The 20467-nt window shown below is 44.6% G+C and overlaps 1 protein-coding gene across 1 annotated transcript in view; it reads left to right on the top strand.

Moving 5' to 3' along the window:
* The window catches only part of LOC137416790 (sodium channel protein type 4 subunit alpha-like), a 170623-nt gene that overhangs the window by 28386 nt on the left and 121770 nt on the right, over positions 1 to 20467 (top strand). The window contains exons 3-5 of the mRNA XM_078783297.1: positions 2314 to 2432; positions 16896 to 16985; positions 18465 to 18593. Of these exons, the coding sequence (XP_078639423.1) occupies positions 2314 to 2432; positions 16896 to 16985; positions 18465 to 18593 (338 nt within the window). The remainder of the gene's footprint in view (positions 1 to 2313; positions 2433 to 16895; positions 16986 to 18464; positions 18594 to 20467) is intronic.

Here is a 20467-nt window from a genome sequence, read left to right as displayed (position 1 = left end):
CGAGTTATAGAGGTCGTCACAATTGAGAAGCCCATTGATTTTGAGGACAAAGGTCAAAGGTCATCTGGAGGTCATATTTCTAAAATCGCAATTTTTCATCCTATTGACTCAAAAATTGAACGGCATTTGTATATTGAATCAATAAATTGGGAAACCAACTATTTTTGAGGTCAAAAGCTCAAAGGTCATCTTAAGGTGAAACTTGTAAAATCCATTTTCATCCTATTCACCCAAGCTTTGATCAAGATCGGTGAGAGGTGGAAGCCAACAGGGAGTGTCGTGCTCTGCATGACGTCTTGTTTTATATTGCTATGTCGCTATTTCCTTTTGCAGAGATTTTAAGTAAGCTCTTTTATGATTATTGAATTAATTGACATGTGTGAGAAAATTACACGCCCAGACCAGGAATCGAACCCAGGTCCTCTGTTGAACCATCTCCCAGATAGCTCGGATGGCAGAGCACTGGTACGGTTCACCAGAGGACCTGGATTCGATACCTGGTCTGGGCGCGTTATTTTCCCACACATGTCAATTAATCTTCTATATATATAAAGCAGTAAAGTATGTTTATTTGTTTGTTTGTTTGTCCTCTTATAACTCGAGAACTACTCATCGCAGAGCAAAACCAAAGGCATATTCGGAATCAGTACGTCTCAGAGCAACTACGGCACACCTTAAAATTTAAAAAACTTCGCGTTTTAAAATTATGACGTCATCAGCGTATTTCGGAACGTTAATTTTTAAACTTCATCCGATTGACATGGGACCAACGGCATGTGACAGAGAGTTACATTTATTTGACGACAATGACTTCCGACTTCCGGGTTCGGAATGCGGAACCAATGCCATTTGACAGGGAATAAAAAATAAATGCGACATTCAATTGACGACAATGACTTCCGACTTGACTCCCCCCTCCCCCTCCCCTCCCCCCTCCCCTTCTCCCCTCCCCCTCCCCCCTGCCCCTCCCCTTCTCCCCTCCCCCTCCCCCCTGCCCCTCCCCCTGCCCCTCCCCCTCCCCCTCCCCCTCCCTTTCCCCCCGCCCATTTTCCCCTCCCCCTACCCCCTCCCCCTACCCCTTCCCCCTACCCCTTTCCCCTCCCCCTCCCCCCTCCCCCCCTTCCCCCTCCCCCTCCCCCCTCCCCCTACCCCCCCCTCTCCCCTCCCCCCTCCACTCTCACCCCTCCCCCCTCCACTCCCCCCTCCTCCTCCCCCTCCCTCCTCCCCCTCCCCCTCCACTCTCACCCCTCACCCCTCCCCCCTCCACCCCCCTCCCCTCCCCTCCCCCCTCCCCCTCCCCTCCCCTCCCCCCTCCCCCTCCCATCCCTCCCCCTCCCCATCCCCCCCTCTTCTCCCCTCTTCCCCTCCCCCCTCTTCTCCCCTCTTCCCCTCCCCCCTCTTCTCCCCTCCCCCCCTCTTCTCCCCCCCCCTCTTCTCCCCTCCCCCCCTCTTCTCCCCTCCCCCCCTCTTATCCCCTCCCCCCTCTTCTCCCCTCCCCCCCCGTTCCCCTACCCTCCCCTTCCCCTACCCTCCCCTTCCCCCTCCCCTCCCTTCCCCCGCCCGCCAATGCCGGGTACTTCTGCTAGTTAGTTATAATCCTGTTAATATTTTTATTTGATTATTAAATTCGAATAAGAGATTTATAGATTTTGCATATATGTGTATGCATAATTAGATAATCCGTGCTACTTTATAAGAGTAAACTTTAACAACTTTTAAGTTGGGTTGAAAAATTGAATGTTATCACATGGAAATTGCAATCCTAAATACATCTGCAGTTGTTAAATAAATATGGTCGTTTTTGTAAACATGCCAGTTGGATATTTTGTTGTGCTCTCCAGGATGTGAATATGATGAATGCACATAAAATAATTTAATAATCACAACCGCAGTTGGCAATCTGTTATTTTGGCCCATTGAGGCGACAGCACATAATTGGAATGGTAAAAGCAATTTGACCTCTGGGACAATGCCGGGACTCCAGCTCGAGACTGTACGCCATCCTTTGAAGAGTGATGAGTCAGATGTCCTTTCTGCTTGCATTTGCTGGTGGAAATTAATGATGCAACATGCTTTTAATGAGGGTTGGCCATTATGTGCCGGCACCCTGGACAGATTCCAAAATGCTGCCCAATAATTTACAACACATTGTGAGGGAGTGGTGGCCTACCTAGAGTTGTGTTGCTGCTATATAAACATTTTTTCCGGAACCAATGCTCTAGAATCCATAATTATGGTCATAGTTGATAATGATGATGATAATTACATCTTGCGTTTTATACAAAGTATTTTGTGACATTTTTGTTTTCTCAGACTTTCATCGTCTTAAGCAAAGGAAAAGCAATCTTCCGCTTCACAGCTACGCCAGCACTATACATATTGGGGCCTTTTAACCTCATGAGGAGAATTGCTATCAAGATACTAACGCATTCATATCCTTTTTCGTTGCACCATTTTTAGCATCAAATTTCAGAGAGATTCTTGTGATATAACTGGGTTTGTAAGAAGAGCTGCTCCTCATTATTTCCACTTGACTATATTTGAAAATTCATTTTTGCCTTGATCAAAGTGTTACGTTATATTGCTTGATGACACTTCATGTTAGAGTTATTCATTGCTAGGCCTCAGATAAAAACGAAAATAAATACAAAACATTTTGTTTATAAGCTCAACTAGCTTCTCAACTAGTTTCCAACTAGTTTCCAACGAGCCCAACTAGTTTCCAACTGGTTTCCAACTGGTTTCCCAACCAGTTTCCAACTAGTTTACAAATGGTTTCCCAGTTGGTTCCCAACTAGTTTCCAACTGGTTTTCCAACTGGTTTCCCAACTAGTTCCTAACTGGTTTCCAACTAGTTCCCAACTGGTTTCCCAACTAGTTTCCAACTGGTTTCCATCTAGTTCCCAACTGGTTTCCCAACTAGTTTCCAACTGGTTCCCCAACTGGTTTCCCAACTAGTTCCCAACTGGTTTCCCAACTAGTTCCCAACTGGTTTCCCAACTGGTTTCCCAACTAGTTCCTAACTGGTTTTCAACTAGTTTCCAACTGGTTTCCCAACTAGTTCCTAACTGGTTTCCAACTAGTTTCCAACTGGTTTCCCAACTAGTTCCTAACTAGTTCCCAACTAGTTTCCAACTGGTTTCCCAACTAGTTCCTCACTAGTTCCCAACTAGTTCCCCAACTGGTTTCCCAACTAGTTTCCAACTGGTTTCCAACTGGTTCCCAACTGGTTTCCCAACTGGTTTCCAACTGGGTTCCAACTAGTTTCCAACTGGTTTCCCAACTTGTTCCCAACTAGTTAACAACTGGTTTCCCAACTGGTTTCCCAACTAGTTTCCCAACTAGTTTCCAACTGGGTTCCAACTAGTTTCCAACTTGTTCCCAACTAGTTAACAACTGGTTTCCAACTGGTTTCCCAACTAGTTTCCAACTGGGTTCCAACTGGTTTCCCAACTAGTTCCCAACTGGTTTCCCAACTGGTTTCCCAACAAGTTCCCAACTGGTTTCCCAACTGGTTTCCAACTGGTTTCCCAACTAGTTCGCAACTGGTTTCCCAACTGGTTTCCAACTGGTTTCCCAACTAGTTCCTAACTGGTTTCCCAACTGGTTTCCAACTGGTTTCCCAACTAGTTCCTAACTGGTTTCCCAACTGGTTTCCCAACTGGTTACCAACTGGGTTCCAACTAGTTTCCAACTGGTTTCCCAACTAGTTCCCAACTAGTTAACAACTGGTTTCCCAACTGGTTTCCCAACTAGTTCCTAACTGGTTTCCCAACTGGTTTCCAACTGGTTTCCCAACTAGTTCCTAACTGGTTTCCCAACTGGTTTCCAACTGGTTTCCCAACTAGTTCCTAACTGGTTTCCCAACTGGTTTCCCAACTGGGTTCCAACTAGTTTCCAACTGGTTTCCCAACTTGTTCCCAACTAGTTAACAACTGGTTTCCCAACTGGTTTCCCAACTGGTTTCCAACTGGTTTCCCAACAAGTTCCCAACTGGTTTCCCAACTGGTTTCCAACTAGTTCCCAACTGGTTTCCCAACTGGTTTCCCAACTGGTTACCAACTGGGTTCCAACTAGTTTCCAACTGGTTTCCCAACTAGTTCCCAACTAGTTAACAACTGGTTTCCCAACTGGTTTCCCAACTGGTTACCAACTGGGTTCCAACTAGTTTCCAACTGGTTTCCCAACTGGTTTCCAACTGGTTTCCCAACTAGTTCCTAACTGGTTTCCCAACTGGTTTCCCAACTGGTTTCCCAACTGGTTACCAACTGGGTTCCAACTAGTTTCCAACTGGTTTCCCAACTAGTTCCCAACTAGTTAACAACTGGTTTCCCAACTGGTTTCCCAACTAGTTCCCAACTGGTTTCCCAACTGGTTTCCAACTGGTTTCCCAACTAGTTCCTAACTGGTTTCCCAACTGGTTTCCAACTGGTTTCCCAACTAGTTCCCAACTGGTTTCCCAACTGGTTTCCCAACTGGTTTCCAACTGGGTTCCAACTAGTTTCCAACTGGTTTCCCAACTAGTTCCCAACTAGTTTCCAACTGGTTTCCAACTGGTTTCCCAACCAGTTTCCAACTAGTTTACAAATGGTTTCCCAGTTGGTTCCCAACTAGTTTCCAACTGGTTTTCCAACTGGTTTCCCAACTAGTTCCTAACTGGTTTCCAACTAGTTCCCAACTGGTTTCCCAACTAGTTTCCAACTGGTTTCCATCTAGTTCCCAACTGGTTTCCCAACTAGTTTCCAACTGGTTCCCCAACTGGTTTCCCAACTAGTTCCCAACTGGTTTCCCAACTAGTTCCCAACTGGTTTCCCAACTGGTTTCCCAACCAGTTCCTAACTGGTTTCAACTAGTTTCCAACTGGTTTCCCAACTAGTTCCTAACTGGTTTCCAACTAGTTTCCAACTGGTTTCCCAACTAGTTCCTAACTAGTTCCCAACTAGTTTCCAACTGGTTTCCCAACTAGTTCCTAGCTAGTTCCCAACTAGTTTCCCAACTGGTTTCCCAACTAGTTCCCAACTGGTTTTCAACGAGTTTCCAACTGGTTTCCCAACTAGTTCCTAACTGGTTTCCCAACTAGTTCCCAACTGGTTTCCCAACTGGTTTCCCAACTAGTTCCTAACTGGTTTTCAACTAGTTTCCAACTGGTTTCCCAACTAGTTCCTAACTGGTTTCCAACTAGTTTCCAACTGGTTTCCAACTGGTTTCCCAACTAGTTTTCAACTGGGTTCCAACTAGTTTCCAACTGGTTTCCCAGTTGGTTCCCAACTAGTTTCCAACTGGTTTTCCAGCTGGTTTCCCAACTAGTTCCTAACTGGTTTCCAACTAGTTCCCAACTGGTTTCCCAACTAGTTTCCAACTGGTTTCCATCTAGTTCCCAACTGGTTTCCCAACTAGTTTCCAACTGGTTCCCCAACTGGTTTCCCAACTAGTTCCCAACTGGTTTCCCAACTAGTTCCCAACTGGTTTCCCAACTGGTTTCCCAACCAGTTCCTAACTGGTTTCAACTAGTTTCCAACTGGTTTCCCAACTAGTTCCTAACTGGTTTCCAACTAGTTTCCAACTGGTTTCCCAACTAGTTCCTAACTAGTTCCCAACTAGTTTCCAACTGGTTTCCCAACTAGTTCCTAGCTAGTTCCCAACTAGTTTCCCAACTGGTTTCCCAACTAGTTCCCAACTGGTTTTCAACGAGTTTCCAACTGGTTTCCCAACTAGTTCCTAACTGGTTTCCCAACTAGTTCCCAACTGGTTTCCCAACTGGTTTCCCAACTAGTTCCTAACTGGTTTTCAACTAGTTTCCAACTGGTTTCCCAACTAGTTCCTAACTGGTTTCCAACTAGTTTCCAACTGGTTTCCAACTGGTTTCCCAACTAGTTTTCAACTGGGTTCCAACTAGTTTCCAACTGGTTTCCCAACCTGTTCCCAACTAGTTAACAACTGGTTTCCCAACTGGTTTCCAACTGGTTTCCCAACTAGTTTCCAACTGGGTTCTAACTAGTTTCCAACTGGTTTCCCAACTTGTTCCCCAACTTGTTCCCAACTAGTTAACAACTGGTTTCCCAACTGGTTTCCAACTGGTTTCCCAACTAGTTCCTCACTGGTTTACCAACTAGTTCCCAACTGGTTCCCCAACTGGTTTCCAACTGGTTTCCCAACTGGTTTCCCAACTAGTTTCCAACTGGGTTCCAACTAGTTTCCAACTAGTTCCCAACTAGTTAACAACTGGTTTCCCAACTGGTTTCCCAACTGGTTTCCAACTGGTTTCCCAACTAGTTCCCAACTGGTTTCCCAACAAGTTCCCAACTGGTTTGCCAACTGGTTTCCAACTGGTTTCCCAACTAGTTCCCAACTGGTTTCCCAACTGGTTTCCAACTGGTTTCCCAACTAGTTCCCAACTGGTTTCCCAACAAGTTCCCAACTGGTTTCCCAACTGGTTTCCAACTGGTTTCCCAACTAGTTTCCAACTGGGTTCTAACTAGTTTCCAACTGGTTTCCCAACTTGTTCCCCAACTTGTTCCCAACTAGTTAACAACTGGTTTCCCAACTGGTTTCCAACTGGTTTCCCAACTAGTTCCTCACTGGTTTACCAACTAGTTCCCAACTGGTTCCCCAACTGGTTTCCAACTGGTTTCCCAACTGGTTTCCCAACTAGTTTCCAACTGGGTTCCAACTAGTTTCCAACTAGTTTCCCAACTAGTTCCCAACTAGTTAACAACTGGTTTCCCAACTGGTTTCCCAACTGGTTTCCAACTGGTTTCCCAACAAGTTCCCAACTGGTTTCCCAACTGGTTTCCAACTGGTTTCCCAACTAGTTCCCAACTGGTTTCCCAACAAGTTCCCAACTGGTTTGCCAACTGGTTTCCAACTGGTTTCCCAACTAGTTCCCAACTGGTTTCCCAACTGGTTTCCAACTGGTTTCCCAACTAGTTCCTAACTGGTTTCCCAACTGGTTTCCAACTGGTTTCCCAACTAGTTCCTAACTGGTTTCCCAACTGGTTTCCAACTAGTTTCCCAACTAGTTCCTAACTGGTTTCCCAACTGGTTTCCAACTGGGTTCCAACTAGTTTCCAACTGGTTTCCCAACTTGTTCCCAACTAGTTAACAACTGGTTTCCCAACTGGTTTCCCAACTGGTTTCCCAACTGGTTTCCAACTGGTTTCCCAACAAGTTCCCAACTGGTTTCCCAACTGGTTTCCCAACTGGTTTCCCAACTGGTTTCCAACTGGTTTCCCAACTAGTTCCCAACTGGTTTCCCAACTGGTTTCCCAACTAGTTCCCAACTGGTTTCCCAACTGGTTTCCCAAATAGTTCCCAACTGGTTTCCCAACTGGTTTCCAACTGGTTTCCCAACTAGTTCCTAACTGGTTTCCCAACTGGTTTAAAACTGGTTTCCCAACTAGTTCCTAACTGGTTTCCCAACTGGTTACCAACTGGGTTCCAACTAGTTTCCAACTGGTTTCCCAACTAGTTCCCAACTAGTTAACAACTGGTTTCCCAACTGGTTTCCCAACTAGTTCCTAACTGGTTTCCCAACTAGTTCCCAACTGGTTTTCAACGAGTTTTCAACTGGTTTCCCAACTAGTTCCTAACTGGTTTCCCAACTAGTTCCCAACTGGTTTCCCAACTAGTTCCTAACTGGTTTTCAACTAGTTTCCAACTGGTTTCCCAACTAGTTCCTAACTGGTTTCCAACTAGTTTCCAACTGGTTTCCCAACTATTTCCCAATTAGTTCCCCAACTGGTTTCCCAACTGGTTTCCCAACTGGTTTCCAACTGGGTTCCAACTAGTTTCCAACTGGTTTCCCAACTTGTTCCCAACTAGTTAACAACTGGTTTCCCAACTAGTTTCCCAACTAGTTTCCAACTGGGTTCCAACTAGTTTCCAACTGGTTTCCCAACTTGTTCCCAACTAGTTAACAACTGGTTTCCCAACTGGTTTCCAACTGGTTTCCCAACTAGTTTCCAACTGGGTTCCAACTAGTTTCCAACTGGTTTCCCAACTTGTTCCCCAACTTGTTCCCAACTAGTTTCCCAACTGGTTTCCAACTAGTTTCCCAACTAGTTCCTCACTGGTTTCCCAACTGGTTTCCAACTGGTTTCCCAACTAGTTCCCAACTGGTTTCCCAACTGGTTACCAACTGGGTTCCAACTAGTTTCCAACTGTTTTCCCAACTAGTTCCCAACTAGTTAACAACTGGTTTCCCAACTGGTTTCCCAACTGGTTTCCCAACTGGTTTCCAACTGGTTTCCCAACAAGTTCCCAACTGGTTTCCCAACTGGTTTCCCAACTGGTTTCCAACTGGTTTCCCAACTAGTTCCCAACTGGTTTCCCAACAAGTTCCCAACTGGTTTCCCAACTGGTTTCCAACTGGTTTCCCAACTAGTTCCCAACTGGTTTCCCAACTGGTTTCCAACTGGTTTCCCAACTAGTTCCTAACTGGTTTCCCAACTGGTTTCCCAACTGGTTTCCAACTGGTTTCCCAACTAGTTCCTAACTGGTTTCCCAACTGGTTTCCCAACTGGTTACCAACTGGGTTCCAACTAGTTTCCAACTGGTTTCCCAACTAGTTCCCAACTAGTTAACAACTGGTTTCCCAACTGGTTTCCCAACTAGTTCCTAACTCGTTTCCCAACTGGTTTCCAACTGGTTTCCCAACTAGTTCCTAACTGGTTTCCCAACTGGTTTCCAACTGGTTTCCCAACTAGTTCCTAACTGGTTTCCCAACTGGTTTCCCAACTGGTTACCAACTGGGTTCCAACTAGTTTCCAACTGGTTTCCCAACTTGTTCCCAACTAGTTAACAACTGATTTCCCAACTGGTTTCCCAACTGGTTTCCCAACAAGTTCCCAACTGGTTTCCCAACTGGTTTCCAACTGGTTTCCCAACTAGTTCCTAACTGGTTTCCCAACTGGTTTCCAACTGGTTTCCCAACTAGTTCCTAACTGGTTTCCCAACTGGTTTCCCAACTGGTTACCAACTGGGTTCCAACTAGTTTCCAACTGGTTTCCCAACTAGTTCCCAACTAGTTAACAACTGGTTTCCCAACTGGTTTCCCAACTAGTTCCCAACTGGTTTCCCAACTGGTTTCCCAACTAGTTCCTAACTGGTTTCCCAACTGGTTTCCAACTGGTTTCCCAACTAGTTCCTAACTGGTTTCCCAACTGGTTTCCCAACTGGTTTCCAACTGGGTTCCAACTAGTTTCCAACTGGTTTCCCAACTTGTTCCCAACTAGTTTCCAACTGGTTTCCAACTGGTTTCCCAACCAGTTTCCAACTAGTTTACAAATGGTTTCCCAGTTGGTTCCCAACTAGTTTCCAACTGGTTTTCCAACTGGTTTCCCAACTAGTTCCTAACTGGTTTCCAACTAGTTCCCAACTGGTTTCCCAACTAGTTTCCAACTGGTTTCCATCTAGTTCCCAACTGGTTTCCCAACTAGTTTCCAACTGGTTCCCCAACTGGTTTCCCAACTAGTTCCCAACTGGTTTCCCAACTAGTTCCCAACTGGTTTCCCAACTGGTTTCCCAACTAGTTCCTAACTGGTTTTCAACTAGTTTCCAACTGGTTTCCCAACTAGTTCCTAACTGGTTTTCAACTAGTTTCCAACTGGTTTCCCAACTAGTTCCTAACTGGTTTCCAACTAGTTTCCAACTGGTTTCCCAACTAGTTCCTAACTAGTTCCCAACTAGTTTCCAACTGGTTTCCCAACTAGTTCCTAACTAGTTCCCAACTAGTTTCCCAACTGGTTTCCCAACTAGTTCCCAACTGGTTTCCCAACTGGTTTCCCAACTAGTTCCCAACTGGTTTCCAACTGGTTTCCCAACTAGTTCCCAACTGGTTTCCCAACTAGTTTCCAACTGGTTTCCCAACTAGTTAACAACTGGTTTCCCAACTGGTTTCCAACTGGTTTCCCAACTAGTTCCTAACTGGTTTCCCAACTGGTTTCCTTACTGGTTTCCCAACTGGTTTCCAACTGGTTTCCCAACAAGTTCCCAACTAGTTCCCAACTGGTTTCCAACTGGTTTCCCAACTAGTTTCCAACTAGTTTAGAAATGGTTTCCCAGCTGGTTCCCAACTAGTTTCCAACTGGTTTCCCAACTGGTTTCCCAACTAGTTCCTAACTGGTTTCCAACTAGTTCCCAACTGGTTTCCCAACTAGTTTCCAACTGGTTTCCAACTAGTTCCCAACTGGTTTCCCAACTAGTTTCCAACTGGTTCCCCAACTGGTTTCCCAACTAGTTCCCAACTGGTTTCCCAACTAGTTCCCAACTGGTTTCCCAACTGGTTTCCCAACTAGTTCCTAACTGGTTTTCAACTAGTTTCCAACTGGTTTCCCAACTAGTTCCTAACTGGTTTCCAACTAGTTTCCAAATGGTTTCCCAACTAGTTCCCAACTAGTTCCCCAACTGGTTTCCTAACTAGTTTCCAACTGGTTTCCAACTGGTTTCCCAACTAGTTCCCAACTGGTTTCCCAACTGGTTTCCAACTGGTTTCCCAACTAGTTCCCAACTGGTTTCCCAACAAGTTCCCAACTGGTTTCCCAACTGGTTTCCAACTGGTTTCCCAACTAGTTCCCAACTGGTTTCCAACTGGTTTCCCAACTAGTTCCTAACTGGTTTCCCAACTGGTTTCCAACTGGTTTCCCAACTAGTTCCTAACTGGTTTCCCAACTGGTTTCCCAACTGGTTTCCCAACTAGTTTCCCAACTAGTTTTCAACTGGGTTCCAACTAGTTTCCAACTGGTTTCCCAACTTGTTCCCAACTAGTTAACAACTGGTTTCCCAACTGGTTTCCAACTGGTTTCCCAACTAGTTTCCAACTGGGTTCTAACTAGTTTCCAACTGGTTTCCCAACTTGTTCCCCAACTTGTTCCCAACTAGTTAACAACTGGTTTCCAACTGGTTTCCCAACTAGTTCCTCACTGGTTTACCAACTAGTTCCCAACTGGATCCCCAACTGGTTTCCAACTGGTTTCCCAACTGGTTTCCCATCTAGTTTCCAACTGGGTTCCAACTAGTTTCCAACTGGTTTCCCAACTAGTTCCCAACTAGTTAACAACTGGTTTCCCAACTGGTTTCCAACTGGTTTCCCAACAAGTTCCCAACTGGTTTCCCAACTGGTTTCCAACTGGTTTCCCAACTAGTTCCCAACTGGTTTCCCAACTGGTTTCCAACTGGTTTCCCAACTAGTTCCTAACTGGTTTCCCAACTGGTTTCCCAACTAGTTCCTAACTGGTTTCCCAACTGGTTTCCCAACTGGTTACCAACTGGGTTCCAACTAGTTTCCAACTGGTTTCCCAACTAGTTCCTAACTGGTTTCCCAACTGGTTTCCCAACTGGTTACCAACTGGGTTCCAACTAGTTTCCAACTGGTTTCCCAACTAGTTCCCAACTAGTTAACAACTGGTTTCCCAACTGGTTTCCCAACTGGTTTCCCAACTGGTTTCCAACTGGTTTCCCAACAAGTTCCCAACTGGTTTCCCAACTGGTTTCCCAACTAGTTCCCAACTGGTTTCCCAACTGGTTTCCCAACAAGTTCCCAACTGGTTTCCCAACTGGTTTCCAAACTAGTTCCCAACTGGTTTCCCAACTGGTTTCCCAACTGGTTTCCCAACTAGTTCCTAACTGGTTTCCCAACTGGTTTCCAACTGGTTTCCCAACTAGTTCCTAACTGGTTTCCCAACTGGTTTCCCAACTGGTTACCAACTGGGTTCCAACTAGTTTCCAACTGGTTTTCCAACTAGTTCCTAACTGGTTTCCCAACTGCTTTCCAACTGGTTTCCCAACTAGTTCCTAACTGGTTTCCCAACTGGTTTCCAACTGGTTTCCCAACTAGTTCCTAACTGGTTTCCCAACTGGTTTCCCAACTGGTTACCAACTGGGTTCCAACTAGTTTCCAACTGGTTTCCCAACTTGTTCCCAACTAGTTAACAACTGGTTTCCCAACTGGTTTCCAACTGGTTTCCCAACAAGTTCCCAACTGGTTTCCCAACTGGTTTCCAACTGGTTTCCCAACTAGTTCCTAACTGGTTTCCCAACTGGTTTCCAACTGGTTTCCCAACTAGTTCCTAACTGGTTTCCCAACTGGTTTCCCAACTGGTTACCAACTGGGTTCCAACTAGTTTCCAACTGGTTTCCCAACTAGTTCCCAACTAGTTAACAACTGGTTTCCCAACTGGTTTCCCAACTAATTCCCAACTGGTTTCCCAACTGGTTTCCAACTGGTTTCCCAACTAGTTCCTAACTGGTTTCCCAACTGGTTTCCCAACTAGTTCCTAACTGGTTTCCCAACTGGTTTCCCAACTGGTTACCAACTGGGTTCCAACTAGTTTCCAACTGGTTTCCCAACTTGTTCCCAACTAGTTAACAACTGGTTTCCCAACTGGTTTCCCAACTGGTTTCCAACTGGTTTCCCAACAAGTTCCCAACTGGTTTCCAACTGGTTTCCCAACTAGTTCCCAACTGGTTTCCCAACTGGTTTCCCAACAAGTTCCCAACTGGTTTCCCAACTGGTTTCCAACTGGTTTCCCAACTAGTTCCCAACTGGTTTCCCAACTGGTTTCCAACTGGTTTCCCAACTAGTTCCTAACTGGTTTCCCAACTGGTTTCCAACTGGTTTCCCAACTAGTTCCTAACTGGTTTCCCAACTGGTTTCCCAACTGGTTACCAACTGGGTTCCAACTAGTTTCCAACTGGTTTCCCAACTAGTTCCCAACTAGTTAACAACTGGTTTCCCAACTGGTTTCCCAACTAGTTCCTAACTGGTTTCCCAACTAGTTCCCAACTGGGTTCCAACTAGTTTCCAACTGGTTTCCCAACTAGTTCCCAACTAGTTAACAACTGGTTTCCCAACTGGTTTCCAACTGGTTTCCCAACTAGTTCCTAACTGGTTTCCCAACTGGTTTCCCAACTGGTTTCCCAACTAGTTCCTAACTGGTTTCCCAAATAGTTTCCAACTGGTTTCCCAACTGGTTTCCCAACTAGTTTCCAACTGGTTTCCCAACTAGTTTCCAACTGGTTTCCCAACTAGTTCCCAACTGGTTTCCCAACTGGTTTCCCAACTAGTTTCCAACTGGTTTCCCAACTAGTTTCCAACTGGTTTCCCAACTAGTTCCCAAATGGTTTCCCAACTAGTTCCCAACTGGTTTCCCAACTGGTTTCCCAACTAGTTCCCAACTGGTTTCCCAACTAGTTCCCAACTGGTTTCCCAACTGGTTTCCCAACTAGTTCCCAACTAGTTCCCAACTGGTTCCCCAACTGGTTTCCCAACTAGTTTCCAACTGGTTTCCCAACTAGTTTCCAACTGGTTTCCCAACTAGTTCCCAAATGGTTTCCCAACTAGTTCCCAACTACTTTCCAACTGGTTTCCCAACTGGTTTCCCAACTGGTTTCCCAACTGGTTTCCAACTGGTTTCCCAACTAGTTCCTCACTGGTTTCCCAACTAGTTCCCAACTGGTTCCCCAACTGGTTTCCCAACTAGTTTCCAACTGGTTTCCCAACTAGTTTCCAACTGGTTTCCCAACTGGTACCCAACTGGTTTCCCAACTAGTTCCCAACTGGTTTCCCAACTGGTTTCCCAACTAGTTCCCAACTGGTTTCCCAACTGGTTTCCCAACTAGTTCCCAACGAGTTAACAACTGGTTTCCCAACTGGTTTCCAACTGGTTTCCCAACTAGTTCCTAACTGGTTTCCCAACTGGTTTCCCAACTGGTTACCAACTGGGTTCCAACTAGTTTCCAACTGGTTTCCCAACTAGTTCCCAACGAGTTAACAACTGGTTTCCCAACTGGTTTCCCAACTAGTTCCCAACTGGTTTCCCAACTGGTTTCCAACTGGTTTCCCAACTAGTTCCTAACTGGTTTCCCAACTGGTTTCCCAACTAGTTCCTAACTGGTTTCCCAACTGGTTTCCCAACTGGTTACCAACTGGGTTCCAACTAGTTTCCAACTGGTTTCCCAACTTGTTCCCAACTAGTTAACAACTGGTTTCCCAACTGGTTTCCAACTGGTTTCCCAACTGGTTACCAACTGGGTTCCAACTAGTTTCCAACTGGTTTCCCAACTAGTTCTCAACTAGTTAACAACTGGTTTCCCAACTGGTTTCCCAACTAGTTCCTAACTGGTTTCCCAACTGCTTTCCCAACTGGTTTCCCAACTAGTTCCTAACTGGTTTCCCAACTAGTTTCCAACTGGTTTCCCAACTGGTTTCCCAACTAGTTTCCAACTGGTTTCCCAACTAGTTTCCAACTGGTTTCCCAACTAGTTCCCAACTGGTTTCCCAACTGGTTTCCCAACTAGTTTCCAACTGGTTTCCCAACTAGTTTCCAACTGGTTTCCCAACTAGTTCCCAAATGGTTTCCCAACTAGTTCCCAACTGGTTTCCCAACTGGTTTCCCAACTAGTTCCCAACTGGTTTCCCAACTAGTTCCCAACTGGTTTCCCAACTGGTTTCCCAACTAGTTCCCAACTAGTTCCCAACTAGTTTCCAACTGGTTTCCCAACTGGTTTCCCAACTGGTTTCCAACTGGTTTCCCAACTAGTTCCTCACTGGTTTCCCAACTAGTTCCCAACTAGTTCCCAACTGGTTCCCCAACTGGTTTCCAACTGGTTTCCCAACTAGTTTCCCAACTAGTTTCCAACTGGGTTCCAACTAGTTTCCAACTGGTTTCCCAACTAGTTCCCAAGTAGTTAACAACTGGTTTCCCAACTGGTTTCCCAACTGGTTTCCCAACTGGTTTCCAACTGGTTTCCCAACAAGTTCCCAACTGGTTTCCCAACTGGTTTCCAACTGGTTTCCCAACTGGTTTCCCAACAAGTTCCCAACTGGTTTCCCAACTGGTTTCCCAACTAGTTCCCAACTGGTTTCCAACTGGTTTCCCAACTAGTTCCTAACTGGTTTCCCAACTGGTTACCAACTGGGTTCCAACTAGTTTCCAACTGGTTTCCCAACTAGTTCCCAACTAGTTAACAACTGGTTTCCCAACTGGTTTCCAACTGGTTTCCCAACTAGTTCCTAACTGGTTTCCCAACTAGTTCCCAACTGGTTTTCAACTAGTTCCCAACTGGTTTTCAACTAGTTTCCAACTGGTTTCCCAACTAGTTCCTAACTGGTTTCCCATCTAGTTTCCAACTGGTTTCCCAACGTGTTCCCAACTAGTTCCCCAACTGGTTTCCCAACTAGTTTCCAACTGGTTTGCAACTGGTTTCCCAACGAGTTCCCAACTGGCTTCCAACTGGTTTCCAACTGGTTTCCCAACTGGTTTCCCAACTAGTTTCCAACTGGGTTCCAACTAGTTTCCAACTGGTTTCCCAACTAGTTCCCAACTAGTTAACAACTGGTTTCCCAACTGGTTTCCAACTGGTTTCCCAACTAGTTCCTAACTGGTTTCCCAACTGGTTTCCCAACTAGTTTCCAACTGGTTTCCCAACTAGTTTCCAACTGGTTTCCCAACTAGTTCCCAACTAGTTCCCAACGAGTTTCCCAACTGGTTTCCCAACTGGTTACCAACTGGGTTCCAACTAGTTTCCAACTGGTTTCCCAACTTGTTCCCAACTAGTTAACAACTGGTTTCCCAACTGGTTTCCCAACTGGTTTCCAACTGGTTTCCCAACAAGTTCCCAACTGGTTTCCCAACTGGTTTCCAACTAGTTTCCCAACTAGTTCCCAACTGGTTTCCCAACTGGTTTCCCAACTGGTTTCCCAACAAGTTCCCAACTGGTTTCCCAACTGGTTTCCCAACTGGTTTCCCAACGAGTTCCCAACCGGTTTCCCAACTGGTTTCCAACTGGTTTCCCAACTAGTTCCTAACTGGTTTCCCAACTGGTTTCCAACTGGTTTCCCAACTAGTTCCTAACTGGTTTCCCAACTGGTTTCCCAACTGGTTACCAACTGGGTTCCAACTAGTTTCCAACTGGTTTCCCAACTAGTTAACAACTGGTTTCCCAACTGGTTTCCCAACTAGTTCCTAACTGGTTTCCCAACTAGTTCCCAACTGGTTTTCAACTAGTTTTCAACTAGTTTCCAACTGGTTTCCCAACTAGTTCCTAACTGGTTTCCCAACTAGTTTCCAACTGGTTTCCCAACTAGTTCCTAACTGGTTTCCCAACGAGTTTCCAACTGGTTTCCCAACTAGTTCCCAACTGGTTCCCCAACTGGTTTCCAACTGGTTTCCCAACTGGTTTCCCAACTGGTTTCCCAACTGGTTTCCCAACTAGTTTCCAACTGGGTTCCAACTAGTTTCCAACTGGTTTCCCAACTAGTTCCCAACTAGTTAACAACTGGTTTCCCAACTGGTTTCCAACTGGTTTCCCAACTAGTTCCTAACTGGTTTCCCAACTGGTTTCCCAACTGGTTTCCCAACTAGTTCCTAACTGGTTTCCCAACTAGTTTCCAACTGGTTTCCCAACTGGTTTCCCAACTAGTTTCCAACTGGTTTCCCAACTAGTTTCCAACTGGTTTCCCAACTGGTTTCCCAACTGGTTTCCCAACTAGTTTCCAACTGGTTTCCAACTAGTTCCCAACTGGTTTCCCAACTAGTTTCCAACTGGTTTCCATCTAGTTCCCAACTGGTTTCCCAACTAGTTCCCAACTGGTTTCCCAACTAGTTCCCAACTGGTTTCCCAACTGGTTTCCCAACTAGTTCCCAACTAGTTTCCAACTGGTTTCCCAACTAGTTCCCAACTAGTTTTCCCCTTGAGCTTTGGAGATTTTATGCACTGTAATATTGATGAAATTCTGTTTGTTGTAGTTCATAAAGGATACATCCCATCTCTCAAAGCATGTGAGACCTGCCTGGAGCAAAGTGTATCTTATACCAACAGGCTTTGCGTTCACGATGTATCCACAGGATGGCCAAGTACATCAGTCTGTTGAAGCTTTTCTTAACAAGAACAATTACTCTTTTCAGCTTGCTCATCATGTTCACTATTCTGACAAATTGTGCGTTCATGACATTGAGCAATCCTCCACCATGGTCAAAGAATGTTGAGTAAGACACAATTTTTTCACCAATCACCTGCACTTTGTGTTTACATTTGGGGTTTTTTTCCTGCAATGTTCATTTCTCATAAAAATCACATGATGTACAACAACATAATAATTACAAATATCTAGTGCCATACCAGAATAAAGTGAACATGCCCTGATTGTAAACAAACTTTATTTTCACATTCTGTGTTATGAACATGATCACATGAACTACATATATTAGCATCTAGTAGCATGTCCTTCAGCGTCATACAGTGCTTGAATCCATGAGGGTATCAAATCAATGATATTCTGCATAAGAACGTGATACACTGTAGATTTTGGTGCAGCTCATGCATATTACACACACACACACACACACACACACAAACACACACACACACACACACAGACAGACACACACAGACACAGACACACACACACACACACACAGACAGAGACACACAGACACAGACACGCACACACACACACACAGACAGACAGACAGACACACACACACAGACATGCACACACACACAGACAGACATGCACATACACACAGACACACACACACACACAGACAAGCACACAGACAGACAAACAAACGGCTCTCATAGTATAGACAAGTCAGGAGACGACGATGGTTCACGAGCGAGCGGTATTCAATGACAAAGGACGGACTATAACCGAAACAGGCCCGGACAGGCCAGGCCCGGAAATGACAAAACGAAGGTTACTGACCTTGAAATGATAGAAAATAATGTATAATCAGTTATGAGGTTAGTTAGCCACACAATACCGAAAATTCGGTGGAAAATGAAATGAAAAAAAAAAAAAATGGAAAAATAAATAAATAAAAAATCGAGCTCCGTGGGGCTAGACACATGACATTGGCCTAACCAAATACCGAAACCCCTGTCAGATTCCACTAAACCCCTCGGAGAAGATGTAGCTTGAAATCGATTACCCCCTAAAAAGACATCTTTTTCGGGCGTGGCTCCGCCCACAATGGGTGCAATACGCCCACTCTAGGCAGGACACAACTAGATCATGATATCAACCTCGCACCCAAGTTTCATCAAGATCGGATGATATCATCGGGTAGTTATGCTGCGGACAGACAGACACACACACAGACAGACAGACACACACACATGACGAATATAGTGGTCACTTGATAACTCGTGAACCAATACAAGTTCACACTTATTCATCTTGTAACCCATGCCCTCTTATCATCTCCATGTATAAGCTTTCATATCTCAACTACTTTACATTTTCTCTTGTTATTCTACTTTACGTTTCAATATTTGTATTGATCAAGGTTTGATTGTAATTTCAGTGTCCAAATTCATTCTGTTAATATATATTTGGGCAGCACAACCTGGCCTGAGGAATGACACTACGCCATAGGAAAAGGCCATTCAGACCATCATGCCACACACACCAATCATGCAAAATGAATTATTTACATGTGCAGTGTGTATTTCCCTGTATTCAGATATACATTCACTGGAATCTATACTTTTGAGGCACTTGTGAAGATAATAGCACGTGGATTTTGCATTGACCATTTCACATTCCTCCGGGATCCCTGGAATTGGTTGGATTTCAGTGTCATCATGATGGCGTAAGTTGAAGCATTAAAAAAAAAAAGCTTTCTCAAGTAGACTTTGCGAAGAGCTATGGAAAGCATCTATTATATCAATGAGATTAATTGAGGTAACAAAAGAGAATTGAACATGTATACAAAATAAACTGGAAAGTTGTTAAGGGCCTGATCTGTCTATATGTATTTGCATGTCCATTTTTCCTTGTTTTAGTTGGAGCTTGGTACATCTCGGTGGCATATCTGGTTCATTGCTCCAGTAGTGTATAAATAAATTTGACTATGTTTAATATTTAAATGCACAATTTTAATGAGAAACATTGAGTCTGAAACAGCTATCGATTATTGGCTTTTGTGTAAAAACTTTTCGCGTCACCATTTGCATGTTCCCCTGCATTTGGGAATAGCTATTTGTACTGCTGGATTTAATTTCCTGGATTCATCAGTACAATTTGTCATATTCATTTTTTTTGTATTAATCCCTCCATGTAATTGCTTAATTCGCTTTTTCTTGCTTCTCTTTAATTGTCATAATATCAGTATTTATCTCTCTAAACGTTTCTAGAAGTCACATTCCTATAGTACAAAATCCCATCAACTAATTAAATCCAGTTCGGCCTCACATAACGTTGGATATGCATTCCGGAAAAGTGCAACTTTAAATGAAACAAGCGTTACGCCTAGGTCCCCCGTCGGTGAAGTGATGTGAGTTGACAAAGTGGAAGACGTAAGGCGGCCATCTTGGATTTTGACGTGGCGACCCAATTTTCAATAGCATTCTCCCTTATGCGTAGATACACCCGCACACCAGATTAGAAGTTGGTACTTCGCTTATTTTTCAAGATATTCAGCTCACAAGATTCAGACATACATGGTGGTGGCCATCTTGGATTTTGACGTGGCGACCCAATTTTCAATAGCGTTCTTCCTTATGCCGAGATACACCCACACACCAGATTAGAAGTTGGTACTTCGCTTATTTTTCAAGATATTCAGCTCACAAGATTCAGACATACATGGTGGTGGCCATCTTGGATTTTGACGTGGCGACCCAATTTTCAATAGTGTTCTTCCTTATGCCTAGATACACCCACACACCGGATTAGAAGTTGGTACTTCGCTTATTTTTCAAGATATTCCGCTCACAAGGTTCAGACATACATGGCGTCAGACATATATGGTGGTGGCCATCTTGGATTTTGACGTGGGTTGCACCCACACACCAAATTAGAATTCGGTCCTTTGCTTACGCACGCACGCACGCCTGCACGCACGGACGCACGTATGCACGCACACACGGACGGAGGGGAAAACCATAGTCCCCCTTTCGCTCCGCGGTGCGACGGGTGACAATAACGTAAAATGAAGCAAACTTTAATGGAGACCAAATGATAAAAATAGTATTAATTTCCTGGGGAATTATTTCTGGTCATTAATTTCCCACAAAAAATGCTAATTAAGTACGAAAAATGATACATTATGTATTATTTATTACAAGTTAAAATTAAAATTTTAACTGTAAAATAAATCATCATACTAAAATACGCCATTTGGTGTCTGTCTATCTGTCTGATGAATTTTTGACCCTAATACATTCTGTCGTTACTTATCCAATCTCAACCAAACTTGACAGGATGACGAAGGGTTACACAATGAAGGTTGTAGCGCATTCATTTGCCCCCCTCCTCCCCAAGGGGTTTTTCTCCCACGAGCGGGTTTTCCCCGCCATTGCCGTCAATGGGGTTGCATGTTGAGGTGTTATATCCATATTAAATTACCTTTATCGTGGCGTTTTTCCAAGGCCGCTTCAAATAACAAAACTAACGATAATAGCATAATATAAATGTTATTACAAAACAATATTAATATCATTAATATCCCACCTCCCCAAGGTG

Source organism: Myxine glutinosa, chromosome 1, assembly GCF_964187855.1.
Source record: "Myxine glutinosa chromosome 1, kmMyxGlut1.1, whole genome shotgun sequence".
NCBI classification, from domain to species: domain Eukaryota; kingdom Metazoa; phylum Chordata; class Myxini; order Myxiniformes; family Myxinidae; genus Myxine; species Myxine glutinosa.
This window is presented reverse-complemented; position numbering and strand designations above follow the sequence as displayed.